We start from the raw sequence: 14,553 nt of genomic DNA on the forward strand, positions 1-14,553 counted from the left end.
CCAGGCAAATTGAAAGAAACAACCGCAGTCAGTGTATGGGAGCAAGATATCTGAATCACGGCCAGCACTTAGTATAAAAGCCATTGCTACCACAGACAACGGGAACCCAACTTGGAAAGAAAGTGAAAACAAAGCTTACAGCTACTGTCCAGAACCAGCTGCAAATTCACATATTCAAGTTGCCAACCTCTTATAATAATGTGTGTCCTGAAGTGCACCAAGTACGACTGTACACAATGCCAGCGAGCTATAAGTGGCTCCGAGCAACTCCAAGAATGTTCTGAGTATAGCCAGGGTATCAAATGCGAGACCACTAATGAGTATTTCACCGAGTATGTCTCAGCTGATCAGTGCGAAGTGTGTGAGATGCGTAGGATCGAGGCCGAAGCGGCTGCTGCGGCAGAGGAGGAGGCGAAGAAGGCAAATGCGACTTAGGCAGCGACAATAATGTGGATGGGTTAAATCAACGGGGCTCTACCATATTATACGATAAAGCGACGAGTGCCCTAGGCTGTATGTCTCTTGAACTGTGCTCTTCACTTCCCATACTTCCTAGATGCCATATATATCTAGACTGCAACCGTGATAACGTAAACCCCCAACGCCATGCTAGTCAGATTACACCTCAAGCCCATTGAGGAAGATAGTACTTGACATTTTCATACACCAAGAACGTCACCCATGTTGCGGGCATCACCCTAACAACACCCGGTACCATACCACGATAAAACCCTCTGAGTCCATCCTCGGTCCATATTCTTACAACGACGCCTCTGATACCCCGACCGAATCGCTCGTCAGCTTGGTAGTTCTGGAGTCTACTCCGGAGTACTTGGTACGGATATGTGACAGCACCAGCGACGAATTTGGACAGACTCGATAACCCAACTGTAGCCTCAGTGGTCATATGCTCCCTTTCGATTCCGTGCCTCTCTCGACGCCGCGCGTGGTACCACTTCTTTGCGGGCTCGTATACTGCAAATTGCACAGCGCCGTGTGATACTCCTATCAGAGAGATGCCCAGGCCACGGTAGAAGCCCCGAATGCCTTCAGTCTGAAGAATGGAGCGGGCGCCAGCCAACATAGAAGGATATGCACCATGAGAGCCTCGATCAGAGGATACCATGCGTACTTTAAGGACCCATATAGGGTTGGTCAACGTAGTCGTTGCGGCGCCCGCCAGAGCGCTGGCGATGAAGTAATCGCCTCCAGAGGGACGTCCTCCCAGCCGACCCTGCCACGTAGCGAGAGCGCGCTCGAAGCGTGACTTGAAAAAGAAGAAAGAGGCCCAACTAGAGGCATTTCCGACAAGATTAGGCGTCAGACCGCGGTAGAGAGAGGCGACAGGGTGAGGAGTAGATGTTAAGGCACGGAGAATAGACACTGTTGTTGGACGCACAGCATCGGGGGCTGCACTACGATAGACTAGATACAGTTGTCAGAAACTGAGATTTTACGGTAGAAGGGTAAGATCCAATAGGCCATACTCTGCATGCGAGTCTTGACGACGTCTAGAGGATGAACAGTCAATGTCGCGACTGTACCAGCGCTGAGACCGGCGATGGACTCGATGGTCGCGGGAGAGAGTCCCGCATGGTCTGAGTCGGGCATATAGGAAGATTAGATAATTCTACAAGCCGAATGTCATGTTTCACGAGGGTAAAGAGCATAGAAGAGCGCCATGAGGTAGAGTGGTGGCTGGGAAAAGTTGAGTGCCGCTGAAATAATTATTCAATACAATATTTCTGCGGATCTCAAAGCTACGGAAGCTCGGCCGAGGCTTCGACGTCACCAGAACAATTCTTGCATCTTCTGCCGCATCAAACCGAAACTCACTCACACGATCAAATTCCATGGAAAGAATATTTTTGTGACAAGATTTAATTATGAGTGGTATGCCCTTATTTTTGGGCGTCATAGCGTTGCAAGATGATACATTGTGATTTTTCACACTCCTTCGTACAGTCAGTCAACCCCCTCCTCCCAAGCATATCTGCGGTCGTCGTCAAATTCTACCACGCCGTGTCCCAACGCCATGAATGCTGGTGGTAGTTGTCCATTTCTCCCTTGAAAAACATCTCCACATGATAATGTACACTGTTATGTTTTGTATAGCTGTAGAACTGCTCCCCGCCTAGGAGAGGGGAGAGAGAAGGCTAGATGGAGTCAATTAGCATTGCTTACGTATGCGGTTCGTAGGGATCGATGCATACCGGATGACTGAAGGTCGGGGCTCGCTTCGGGTGTAGCCTGGAATATATGATCAGTACTGCCGTTGCGATCGCACATCGTTATTCGAGCTTGTTCGTACCGAGATAGAGGATCAGAGGAAGATAGCCACTGTAGCACAAATCAGTTACCGCCCAGCAATGAAACCAAATATCGACGACATACTAGTGGATGGCGACGCGCGAAACGTCAATGAGCTTGGCAATGCGCTCCTGTGCTAATCGTTAGCGAAGCTGTGATAGATAGAGACCTCTCCAAGCTCTATCATACCTTGGACTCCTCGGAAAGGGCAAACATCTTGACTGAATTCAAAGACGTGTAGTTGAGGGACTTTGAGAAAGTTACACAACAAAACGATGCGGCTCAACCGGATGTTTCAAAGCTCAAGACTGAGAATCTATAGACCGCAGTCGCTTCTGGCGTTGGCGTTGACGTCTTCCCAAAAATTTCGGAGAGCTCTCGGGAGCTGGAAATTCCACCTCCGAATCGCTGACGTTTTGGGCGGAAGAACCTCGGTCGACGCCACATTTTCACCGGGCACCTCGTGTGGCTTACGCGACAAGGCTACCTCAGACATCCCAAACCATCAGCCAAAATTTCTAAAAGCTCCATGTGAAGGTGATAGCTTAGGTAGTTGTTCATCTCATCATCACGATAGCACAATTTCTGGTCAATTCTTCGCCCTCTTTATTTGCCAAGGCACCCGTACTGTAAGAGACAAAGGTCTCTTCAAAATCTGTCATCATGGCGCAAAATAGGCATTGGTATAGCTCTCCCATCTCATGGCAACGCGAGCAAAGCTAACTCGCTTCTTAGGGAACAAGACAAGGAGGCGACGGTCTACATCGGAAACATCGACGAGCGCGCAACATCTGCGATGGTATACGAGATCATGCTTCAGATGGGCCCCATCCACAACATCCACATGCCTCGCGATCGTGTTACCCAGACGCATCAGGGCTTCGGCTTCGTCGAGTTTCGCACACCCACAGACGCTGAATACGCCGCCAATGTTATGAATGGCATCAAGCTGTATGGAAAGAGCTTGCGCGTCAACAAGGCTAGCGCAGACAAGCAGCGTGCCGCAGAGGTTGGCGCCGAGCTGTTTATCGGAAACCTCGATCCCATGGTTGACGAGAAGATCCTCTACGACACCTTCAGTCGCTTCGGTCCACTACTCAGTCCGCCAAAGGTCGCAAGGGAGGAGTCTGGCGCGAGCAAGGGCTTTGGTTTTATCAGCTTTGCCGACTTTGAGAGCAGTGATGCTGCGATCGCGAACTTGCACGGACAGTACATCTTGAGTAAGGAGGTTTCGGTCCAGTATGCTTTCAAGAAGGACGGAAAGGGAGAGAGACATGGTGACGAGGCTGAGCGTGAGCTCGCTGCCCAAGCGAAGAAACGGAACATCGTCCCAGAAGCACAGCCTGTGCCCCAGGCGTTTCTACAACCACCACCTGTTGCAGCTGCGCCTCCAGCAGGTTTCGATCCTTCAGCTATGGGAAGAATGCCCCCCATCGGCGCGCCTCCACAGGGCATCCCGGGTGGGTTTGCACCTCCCGGCCGAGGTCCGTCGCCATACAATGCCGGAGTTCCCCCCCCCGGAGCTCCTCCAAGAGGCTCCGTTCCTTTACCACCAGCTCCCTCAGGTTTGCCTGCACGACCCCCACAATCACAGGCTGGATACACCAACCCAGCTGATTTCCACCCGGGCAGTTTCAGACCACCCTCTGGGTCTCCGGCGCAGGGCTTCCCAGTTGCTCCTCCGCCCGGTTTTCCTGCTCCTCAAGGAGCCCCCGGTGCTGCTGGTGCTCCCCCCCCTGGTTTTATGCCCCCTCCAGGCTTTCAACCACCCCCCGGATTCCGTCGGTGATCTACTATCTTTGCAAAAGTCACAATGCGTCTGCTGAATGGAGATGCCTCTAATAAGCTCAGGACTCAATCGAGCCCAGGAACTTGATTGATGCCGTTATCACGGCTAAAAAGCACGACTTTGTGTCGTATCTAATTACCACTTTCTGCCCACAAACAGCTAAGACCAAAGACATGTATGGTCAGGTATCGTACAGATCTCCACAACCCCCCCGAGTCTGATATACAATCATGAAATAATTTCTCTTTTTAAACATGCGGGAGAACTCCTTGCCATAAACGCCAGTCCTGTGAGCTCTACTTAACCAGGTTATGCTCTCATTCAGAAACTTCCTGCAAATGCATCTTGGGCTTCTCTTGTCGCCCTCGCCCATTCTTGCGCTGCTTCTTCTTCCTTGCCCTGTACTTCATAAGAGTGAGCAAGCATACCGTCTGCAACGCTCTGCCACAAGACATTGCCACTGCGATGAGCCTGCTTGGCTGCTGCTAAGGCGCTTTTCAGAGCTTGATCGCCAACGACGTTCTCGAATAAGCGGCTGCGCATGATAGCGAGTGTGACGGCTGCGCCTAGTAAATTTTTAGTGGATTTGGACCCGGCCATGGCAGACTGTATGTGCTGCTTTTGTTGATTGAGCTGCTGGGGTGGATCGGTGCTAATAGCAGCCATAACGTTATGCCAAGCAGTCCGTAGGTCGACATTGTGGTGGCTCAGGCACAACGGCCTTAGTTCTTCGATCAGATCAAGTGTCGCTCGATCGTTTCGGTGTGATGGATGCTGCATGATCCAAAGCCTGTTCAAACCAGCTAGCATGGCTAACTCGCGATGTGCGGCTTTGACACCAGTTCCACGCTGGTTTAGATCAAAGTCAGGCTTTTGGAAAGTGTTCATAGCAGCATCTAGTTCCCCTGTGCCCTGGTCAAACACTCCCGATAGGTAGATAGCCAGCAAACGCAGGATGCCCTGCGTGGACGGTATCATAATATCCTGAAGCTTCACGATGTATTGCTTTACCAGGTCCCATCGACATTGACTAGCTGCGTATAGGCCAAGTAAGATGGTAAGGTAGCAGTGAGCTTCCAGCCGCCACTCACGCTGCGCAATGGCATCTTGTAATGAAATGGACGGCCCATATCTGAAGCCGGCTGTCACTTTATCCCCTAGTACATATCAATAAAATATCCGGGCAATTAAGCAAATGCCACTTACAAGTATCCAGGACTTGCACGCCTTCCTTCAAGAAATCGACTGTCTGCCGACTTTGTCGACCTTGTGGACCATTTGTGTTGGGCTTGTGCATATTCACGAGTCCTGTCAAAGTGAGGCTAGACATGTTAGCTAAGTTGGGGAAAATGTGTTAAGGGTGGTAACTCACACAAGGGAGTTCAACTCGACTTTGGTCATGAATGACATGACAAGAAAATCCTGTGGAACACCCTCACCGCTTCGAATGATGCCCGCTGTGTCACTACTGATAGTCTGGCCAGTAGAAGGTTGCTTCTTGACCGGAATGAGAAAGTCAGACTTGACGTTATGCCAGTCGGTGCACGCATCCATGCGATCTTGAAGCATTTTAAGCTTATCATGCATCAAATCCATGCCAGAGTGGTTGATAGTGCAGACAAGATCCAGGAGTAGCGTCAGTATATCAAGTTGCATGATATGAATAGACGGTTCACACTGGTACTTTGCTACTTGAGCAATACAAGCTTGAACTTTTTCAAAGTTACCATCTTTAGAAGCCTTGAGAAGTGCCAGACCTTCAAGAATGAAGGCAAACACACTCAGGGCATCGTCGCCACGGGAGCTAGCTGTAACTTGGATAGAGCGAATGTTCTCCAGTGCACTGGCGTCAGCTGTCTGACCAAGCTCCATGTAAAATGAAGCCTTCAATAGTCTGAAAGCATAAACCCATTGGATGTGTTTGTAGCTGTGAAGGAAGTCAATAGATGCCGGACTTCAGTTGCTACGGAACTTACGTTTCACAGTCAGCGATTTGACGATCAGCTGCATTCAAAGCAGCCTTGTGATTTCGCTGAAACAGGAGTTTCAACCTGATATAATCCATGCAGTATTTGAGATCGGCCAAGCCATTCTGTCGGAGTCGGTCAGCTGTGCAGTACGGAGGTAAGTTGGTCGTCGCTTACCTTTTCGCAAAGAGAAATGCCTTTTGTGACAGCTGTCTCAGCTTCCATTGGGTTCTCTGTCTCTTCTAATACTATCGTGGCGTACCTCAACCGCATCTTTGCTTCTTGGCGCGGAGATAGTCTGTTACTTTGCAAACACGCCTCTAGACACGCCAGGCCTGTCGAGATCAGTTTCTGGTACTCGTCTATCCGCGTGGCATTTAGTGACATCGCGACATCATGTACAGAACCACGGGCCTTATCAAAGCATTCTTCGGCCACTGCCACCATAAGATGGACTGTGTCAAGGGGCCTACTTTTTGGCGTGCTTGCGGGTGATTTCTTGGTGATACTCGGAGAGCGAGAATTAATCGCTGGTGAGTTTACCACGGATGAGAGAGGGCTCGGTTTTGCCCGGGGAGTGGCCATTTGAGGTTGTGTCTGCATAGGTTGGTGATGAGATGCCTGGGCTTTTGGCTGAGGAGGCGGAAGAGGCTGAGTTTGTGGGCTGCTCAGCATAATGTCCATAGGCTTGACAGTACCTGATTCGTACTGCGCGTCCCAGTTCGCTGTCTTCCCTGTGTGAGATGTAGGACCGCCTTGTGTCTGATCCATGGATACTGGTGGAAGCGATGGCAGTTTTTGGATGTCTTGCAGATTCACATAGACCATCTGCTCCGGTTCTTGCTGTGCAACTGGCTGTTGCGTGGTTGGTTCCGGGACAGGCTGTGCAACTATCTCCGATGCGGGCTCATCTACATCTATTATTATAGGGTCCTGCGCAGGTTGTCGAATTGTCTCTTGCTGCTGTTTGGAAGGGTCCTGGCGTGGCTTCTGGCTCTGTTTTATTTGTCGAGCCTGTGGCTGAGCCGGCGAGGCTACCTGCTTTGGTGCAGTTTGCGGTGATGGCTGAGGAGCCGTCACCTGAGACTGCTGCTGATAGTGCGCGTGCTGCTGGTATTGTTGCTGTGACGTATGCTGCTGCGAATACTGTTGGTGTTGAGACCGTTGTGGCTGCGCCTGGGGGAGTGAATATCCTTGATTTTGGGGTATCGAAGAAGGTCTCTGCTGCGGTGAAGGGACGTGACCAGACTGCCTTCTCGGTTGAACGTGTTGTTGAGGCGACGCGACGTGCTGCTGGTACATATGTTGCTGTTGCTGTTGATGATGATGCGATTGTTGATACTGTTGCTGATACATCATGTTCTGCCCCCCCGGGGATTGCTGCTGCTGCTGCCAAACATTCGCTGGAGGTGTATATTGCGCGGCAGCTGGTTGCATCTGGTGTCCCCCATACGCTTGTCCCGTTGTATCGTATCCCTGAAAAGTCGTTTGCATGCCGCCGAACTGCGCCATCTGCTGCTGCTGAAGGTACGTCTGTTGTTGCTGCTGCTGACCCTGCTGCTGAGGCATCGAATAGAACTGCTGCTGATGCTGATGTTGAGGGTTCGTATACTGCTGGTAACCACCGGGCATATAAGATGAAGGCGGATTCATGTCGGGCACTGGCAGCGGTTGTTGTGAGCCCTGTTGGCTCTGGCCCTGGCCCTGGCCATGAAAAGGCCTGTAGTTCATGGCCTCTCCTAAGTCACTGTATTCCGCTTTCTCGGTATCGATTTCAGCATTCGATCTGTCGTTTCGTCGCGGTGCGCAGACCAACGCGATTGCGCTTCATGGTCCGTCTTGGTCTGTCGGTGCGTTTGCCATTCACGGACGGGGTTGTATCGGCTCGCTTGTCAAACACAACAATCTATAGCACAATCTATCGAGGCTCGTTCGTCCTGCTCGTTATTATCTTGTTTGCTGCGTCTGCGGATTCGATCGTGTTAGGTTTAAACCATAAAACAATGGAAAGGCACGAGTGCGACAGGATCCTATCGTCGTGTCGCAGAGCAATGTGATTGGCCGAGACGGTATGGAAATTGCGGAACTACAAGTCAAACTAACGATTAGTTATTCGATGGAACCAACAAAACTTCCTTTTGTGAGCTTTATCTTATTCGTGTGACTATTGTTATCTTCACTTGCACTTGTTATTGAAGACATTAATAAAGAATCATAAGTTTAATTATTCATCATGTGCTGCAATCGTTGCTCGTGACATGCTATTACCTTACACGTTGCGATAGGTTTCCGACATGTCTGCTACTTTTTGAACAAACCCCAATGCAATAGATCATCCCTACCAAAACAGAGAAAATCCAAGGCCCATGCGCACTTCTATAATCATGCCGCTGTGCGTCAGGGCATGCAAGATCCTCCTCCTTGGGTATTAGAAGACGAAACAACCAAACATAAGAAGAAACTCCAACGAAGTCTGCCCACTGCTAATCCTCCGTTACGTATGTAATGATCAACCCATGCAAACCCATTCAGCAAAGACACACCATCGAGCTGTGCGATCTGCGAGTACAAGGCCTCGCCATACACCCTTCTCTGAACACTTGATTATTGTTTCCCAGGTTCCACCATCACTAGCAGTTTCGCTACCTGAGAGACTTCGACCTCCAACGTGAATACCCTTACGATCCTCTTTCCTCATAAGACGGAGGATCTTGCCTCCTGGAGTCTGTATCGCCAACTTGGCAGGCTTCTTCCCAGCCACAGTGCCCGTAGCTGAGCTTGGGGTCGAGCCGCTAACACTGGACGCATTCATGCTCAGCGCTGAACTGGGGCGGGCGAACGGTATGGGGCTGGTGCCGCCTGGATTAGATGACGGTGTAAGTGCCGATCCACCCAGCGAACTTGGGTGCTGTCTGATGGCGAAGACAAAAGTATTGTTAAGAGCAAGCCTTTGGCACTGCGGCTGAACCACATAGATATCATGCCTCTGTGCGTGAGGAGTTGGATGTCTTGTGACAAACTCATAGGGCGGGTTTTCGCCTGTGTGGACAATAGGCAATGCAAAGGCAAGGGGATGTGGAATATCCTTGATACTGTGCATAAGGCCTCGCTTGCCAGCATAAATCTTCAAGGTACCTTGCCCTTCATCTCCAGGCAGTAGAGCTTTGACAGTGTATCGCTTGATGCCATTGAACCATTCAGCTTGAGCCAGTGCCCTCTTCTTGACGATATCGCCGCTCTCGAACACATCTCCGTCTGAATCTCTCGAATAGCCTCGAACTTCGACCTCGGCGGCAATCTCCACGTCGCATGGAACACTGAATTTGATATGAACCATCTCTAGATCTTCGATCCGAGTCAATGCAGTATTGTAGTCTACCATCTCAAAACCATTGCGGAAGAAGGGCGCACAAGCACATGGCAGATTGAGCAATGTTTCGTGTGCGACAGGTGGTACGATGTGCTGCTGACTGTGATGTTCTGGGATATGTGTCCAGCAAATCTCCAGTGGCCTGGTCAAGAACCACCACGGATCGGCCGTGTTATTGGCATTGGAGTATAAACCCCGCCGAGGATAAGAGGGGCTGGCAAGACAACAGTCAATCATGCGCCACTCATTATCAACGAGAACGGCATTCCACCAATGGTTGGGTCGTGGCATGATGTTGATTTCGGAAACCTCCCCTGGAGACTTGAGATAGCCTCGAACGATCTCACAGTGGATACCGATGGCAGAACACATCTCCATCACTAGGACAGCATACTCCTCAGCGCACGCCCTTTTGGCCTGGATAACCCGTGATGTGTCGATTTCACCCTCAAAGTCCTCTTCCCAGCAGATCTTCTCGGAGACCCACGTAAAGATCGCTCGCAGCCGCTGGACTTCGCTCCTGTAGGGTCGGCATACGTATGTAGTGGCAAGTTGGATGGCTGTTATGGCGGGAGGAAGACCGCTGATGAATCGGGAGTTCTTGTCTACTTGAGACAAGTTAATCCCTTGGTAGTTGGTGGGTTCCTGGACTGGCTCTCCGTCAGCCCCTTCATCTCCTTCGACGCCCTCGTAGAGCTCATCGACAGGATTAAGGGCAGGGTGATCCATCATTTGACATCGCTCGCGGCGCTCAGTCAACTCTATTGTACTGAGCGAATTGGAACGATTCACATCACGTCGGACCTGAACCCAATCAACACCGCCACTCAATCCCATTTCTGTCGCAACGTCTCTGTTGGTAGGCGTGCTACCCATACCTGGCATAGGCGAAGCTCCAGCTGGCATTGAACGAGCAAAGGGTGATTTTGGCGAGTCCATACCGAGACCACCAGCGACGAGACCACCACGGCTGCTCGCAACACCTGTTTTGGCGGTGTCAAATATTTTGCGGAAGATGTTCCTCTTGGGTGGTTTTGGTTGCACCAAGCCTCCCAATTCCAACGAAGGATCATCATGGAAGCCGACTTGGGTCTGGGGACGCTGTTGCGCTGGAGAATCACTTGCATGACTGCTGTGATAGGTGACTCCTGTGAAAGGAGAGTCCGGTCTGTCAATCTCCAGGTCTCGTGCTCCCAGAGCACTTTGTGCACGTTGACGCTTGCCTGAGCGTGCAAGGCTTCCCGCACTAGTAGTGCTGAAAGCGCCAGCTGATGTCCCGCTCCATAAGGTCCTTGAAGTGCTTTGTGTTGATGAGCTGGTATTGCTCTGATTGCCTGACGACGAATTGGTCGAGTTGGTTTTTGTTGTTAATGTGCGGGCAACTCCTCTTCCGATCTCATATGCCGACTTACGAGCTCGTAGCTTTCGTTCAGGCTCAATGGACCGGCCCATAGACGATTTCGGCCGCTCGTACGGCACATTTTTAGGGGGCGGAGGAGGTGGCTGGTCATCATCAGGCTCGCTAGTCCTTGAGTTCTGACGATGCATTTGCTGAAACCGCTTTTCCATGCGATCAACATAACTGCTGAGCTTGTCTTCTCTTCCTCCACTCTGATAAGACACTTCTTGAGACGATTCGCCGCTATATGTTTCATACCCCTCATCTTGCGCGATTCCCATCGAGGTTTTAGGCCTGCTTCGCTCCTGGTCCCTTCTAGTTGAACGATGGGACAGCATATCAAAGGATTCTGGAGACCAGGGATCGGTAGGTGGCTCGGGTGAAGGAGCTTGGCCAGGCCGTCCAAGACCACCACCTAGTACGTCCAATTGCTCCATGACCCCATCCATGGCCTCTCTCAATGGAGAAGGCGTCATACCTCCAGCGGGCGATGGCGGAACAGGGGAGTTCCTACCAGGGGTATATGGCATATATGACCTATCATCGAAAGATCCTCTAGATCCATGCCTAATTGTTGGTTGTGGTGGCTGTGGCGGTCGGTAGGAATTATTAGAATTTTGCCTAGAGGGCGAGAAGGGCTGGAAAGAGGCATTAGATCCATGACGGGAGATATCAATAGATCTCCTATGCAGATCGCTGGATCCTCCTCTCGTCATTTGCCGGTGAGGAGGCGGTGGTGGGGGAGGCGGTGAGTTACCTCTATCCTGTCCTCCTCGATAAGGGACTATTTGACGATGGAAAGATGGCGCGGGAGATGGACCTCTTGAAGCATAGCCATAGCTTTGGTGCATCGGAGGAGCAGGAGAAGGCCCCCTTGCATCGTAACCATGAGGAGGAGCTGGTGATGGAGCTCTCGAATGGTGGTAACTTTGCATTGGCGCAGGTGAAGGAGCCCTCGAGTGGTAACTGTGCGTGGGGGCTGGAGATGGAGCCCGTGAGCCATAGTGGTGAGAAGGTGCCGGTGAGGGTGCGGGCGAAGGTGCCCGGTGATCGTGGGCTTGTGGCGCAGGTGAAGGCCCTCGGTGGTTATATGACTGGGGAGGTGCAGGCGACGGACCTCGTTCCGTTTCATGAGTACTAGGTGCGAATGAAGCACCAGAGTTTTGTCGTTCCTTAGGTTTTGGGGTCTCTTTGAAGATCTCGGGTTGTTTCGCACTGGTGTAGTGAGGAGCCTTGGCGTATGCTTCGAATGGCTTTCGAAACGTTCTGGATTTTGTCGGTGCAGTACTTGGTGGTGCGTTTGGTACAGGAGCCGGAACAGATTTGGTCGTTGGGCGGAACTGAGAGGGGAGAAGCTCAACAAAGTTGGACGGGAACGATCCCACGGTCCTTCGATCTCGGTATAGTCTGCCTACCCACCACGAACCATCACCAGCATTCAAACATTCTATTAGATCTCCCTCGATGAATCCCAGATCTCGTTTCGACTGTTCTCAAGTTAGCGTAATTTGAGGCTTTAGAGGCATGGTAACAAACCTCTCCTCCCCATGAGTATACCGCTCTACACCAACATGGGAACCTCGTCGGCAGAGGTGGTGCAGCGGGTGCCATATTGTTGACGAATGGTTTCAAGCAGAGACTAAACAAGGCCCAAAGTTGGAGGTTTGGACTCGAACAATTCGAGACGAAGCGAAATGAGGATTTATCGGACTGTAGATACAGGCATATCAAACACGATTTTGTCGGACAAAGGCTTAACGACCAAAAAACGATATGCGAGGGCCCAAAACGAACAAGTCTCAGGATGGCGGATATGGTTGTGCAAAGGTAAGGTAATGAATGAGTAATAAGAAATAAATTGCCACAGATCGTGGGATGTACAATAAGGCAATACAGAGGCCTCGAGAGTAAGGCTCTTGTAAAATTAAAAGAGCGCGAGAAGCGTGTTGAAAAGAAACGACGGTTTGAAGCTACGCCTGTCAAAAAAGCGGTAGGACAGCCGCGGTGCTCGAGCGTCTGGCGTCACAGCTGAGAGAGGTCCACGTTGCTAGGGCAACCCGAGATCGGCGGGGGTTGGCGGTTCAGTTGTCCCACGGAAGCTTTGGCCATTTGAATGCAAGGGGAGCCTTGGACTCAACTGAGACAACAGAAACAAAGTTGGATTGAAGAAATCGACCTGCCTAGGCGAGTCACAAAGAAGTTAGCATACCAGAGTGGAAAATCATCAGACAATCAGCAAACTTTTCTTTGGAATATTCACTTCTGTCTTGAGAAAGGCTGGATCCTGGCTTTTGTGGTCTTGTTCTTAAAGTTCTTTTCATGTTACATGTTCACTACTACCTACTAAGGGAAGATAAGGCTGATCTGTGATACCCACCTGGTACACACAGAACTCATGCATATTTCTTCCTGATCGTATTTTCATCTGAACATTATCGTCGGTCGGAAAAATAGGCAATGTGCAGCTGTCGTGTCACTCTTGTGTCAATGGTTCAAGGTGCCCTGCATGAGGGTGGCCTCATTTTTCGCATAGGTAGGCAGTATTTAGATCCAAGTACCAAGGTAAACATTAGAGGGTGGCCCATTTCCACCCTGCGGTCTAGATGCTAAAGTCAACGTTGCTGGGGATCGCAAACGTGCATTGGCCATCCTCCAAACTTGGAGCTGGGTGTGAGGCTGTGGGTGCATTTCCCCATCTCGCTTCAACTGGGGCCCTGTTCTGGTTGCAGTGTTGCATCCATATCATGAAGATCCTGGGAGCTTATAACAAACAAGACTATGATGGGAGACGGGGATATAGCATGAAGATAAGGAACCCCCCATGAAGTCAACACACTTTCTTCGCTTGTGGCATTGACAATTTGCATCTGACATTTAGATATTGCCCATCTCACGGAATCCCATCACCCCAGGTACGGAGCTCTCCATATACATGGAGCAATCAATGAATATATAAAGAATTCATGAAATGATGCGACAACTCTTCTAATTGATAATGGATTTTACTCTCGTGACCATGTCTCTCTACCCCATACTTCTTCTGAGACCACTTTCCTCATCCAGAATTCATTGACATCAGCAGTCTCAGTCGTTAAGAGCAACATGCACTAGGATGCCTACCAATCTCTTGTCCTAAGTTCCAGAGTCTCTTGTGCCTTGAGACGGGTGAGCCGTTGTGTTGCAACCTCCACAACCGGTACCTTACCTTAGTGCGTTGGAGAGTGTGCAAGAAAACAACAGACATGATACCAGTAGACATAAACATACGAACATCTGTCACACCTGAAGCAGTGATCAACAGCCTCCAAATTTATGTCATGTAAACTTTTTCTGTCCTAACTAAAAACCGAGCCATAGAAACAAGCAATCTGGGCGCTAAGCAATGTGCCAGGGAAGCCGTACAGGGCATGACAAGCTAAAAGTGACCGGGGGATAGGATGGATAGCTCCCCACCGAGTGTGGCACGGCCTGCAATGTGCCTCAGTGAGAAGTCATGAGAGACAAAGCAGCTGGTATGTGACTCTTTGGCAGAGACTCCACGAACCTGCATTTGCTATATAAGCGCGGAGGGAATATTTTTGAGCCAGAAAATCACCGAGTCCAGTCTTTTTCAATATTCGATTCTACAGGCTTTCAACAATATTTAATTCTCGATCTATTGCTTACACCAGTGTCGGACCATCCACTCGATTAGCTGCCCTCTAAGCTCCCGTCTCAA

The 14,553-nt window shown here is 50.4% G+C and overlaps 5 protein-coding genes across 5 annotated transcripts; 1 reads left to right on the forward strand and 4 right to left on the reverse strand.

The window, feature by feature from the left end:
* Nucleotides 1-625: 625 nt before the first annotated feature.
* Nucleotides 626-1,611, reverse strand: FMAN_04160 (putative FAD carrier protein FLX1; the record flags this gene model as incomplete). The annotated part of the gene is made up of 2 exons (XM_041829161.1): nucleotides 626-1,425; nucleotides 1,488-1,611. 2 exons carry the CDS (start codon nucleotides 1,609-1,611, stop codon nucleotides 626-628), a joined length of 924 nt encoding a protein of 307 aa, XP_041679952.1.
* Nucleotides 1,612-2,134: 523 nt separating this feature from the next.
* Nucleotides 2,135-2,526, reverse strand: FMAN_04159 (putative TOM complex component Tom7; the record flags this gene model as incomplete). The annotated part of the gene is made up of 5 exons (XM_041829162.1): nucleotides 2,135-2,156; nucleotides 2,214-2,250; nucleotides 2,312-2,340; nucleotides 2,395-2,441; nucleotides 2,500-2,526. The coding sequence occupies 5 exons, from the start codon at nucleotides 2,524-2,526 to the stop codon at nucleotides 2,135-2,137; spliced, it is 162 nt and encodes a 53-aa protein (XP_041679953.1).
* Nucleotides 2,527-2,973: 447 nt separating this feature from the next.
* On the forward strand, nucleotides 2,974-4,099 carry FMAN_04158 (putative spliceosome-associated protein SAP-49; the record flags this gene model as incomplete). The annotated part of the gene is made up of 2 exons (XM_041829163.1): nucleotides 2,974-2,993; nucleotides 3,046-4,099. The coding sequence occupies 2 exons, from the start codon at nucleotides 2,974-2,976 to the stop codon at nucleotides 4,097-4,099; spliced, it is 1,074 nt and encodes a 357-aa protein (XP_041679954.1).
* A 321-nt stretch (nucleotides 4,100-4,420) lies between these two features.
* FMAN_04157 (uncharacterized protein) lies at nucleotides 4,421-7,797 on the reverse strand (the record flags this gene model as incomplete). The annotated part of the gene is made up of 5 exons (XM_041829165.1): nucleotides 4,421-5,256; nucleotides 5,306-5,421; nucleotides 5,472-6,026; nucleotides 6,076-6,191; nucleotides 6,244-7,797. The coding sequence occupies 5 exons, from the start codon at nucleotides 7,795-7,797 to the stop codon at nucleotides 4,421-4,423; spliced, it is 3,177 nt and encodes a 1,058-aa protein (XP_041679955.1).
* A 778-nt stretch (nucleotides 7,798-8,575) lies between these two features.
* On the reverse strand, nucleotides 8,576-12,446 carry FMAN_04156 (putative SH3-domain protein Cyk3; the record flags this gene model as incomplete). Its single annotated transcript, XM_041829166.1, has 2 exons — nucleotides 8,576-12,322; nucleotides 12,372-12,446. The coding sequence occupies 2 exons, from the start codon at nucleotides 12,444-12,446 to the stop codon at nucleotides 8,576-8,578; spliced, it is 3,822 nt and encodes a 1,273-aa protein (XP_041679956.1).
* Between the last annotated feature and the right edge of the window lie 2,107 nt (nucleotides 12,447-14,553).

The sequence above is a fragment of the Fusarium mangiferae genome (assembly GCF_900044065.1).
Source record: "Fusarium mangiferae strain MRC7560 genome assembly, contig: FMAN_scaffold003, whole genome shotgun sequence".
Lineage (NCBI taxonomy): Eukaryota > Fungi > Ascomycota > Sordariomycetes > Hypocreales > Nectriaceae > Fusarium > Fusarium mangiferae.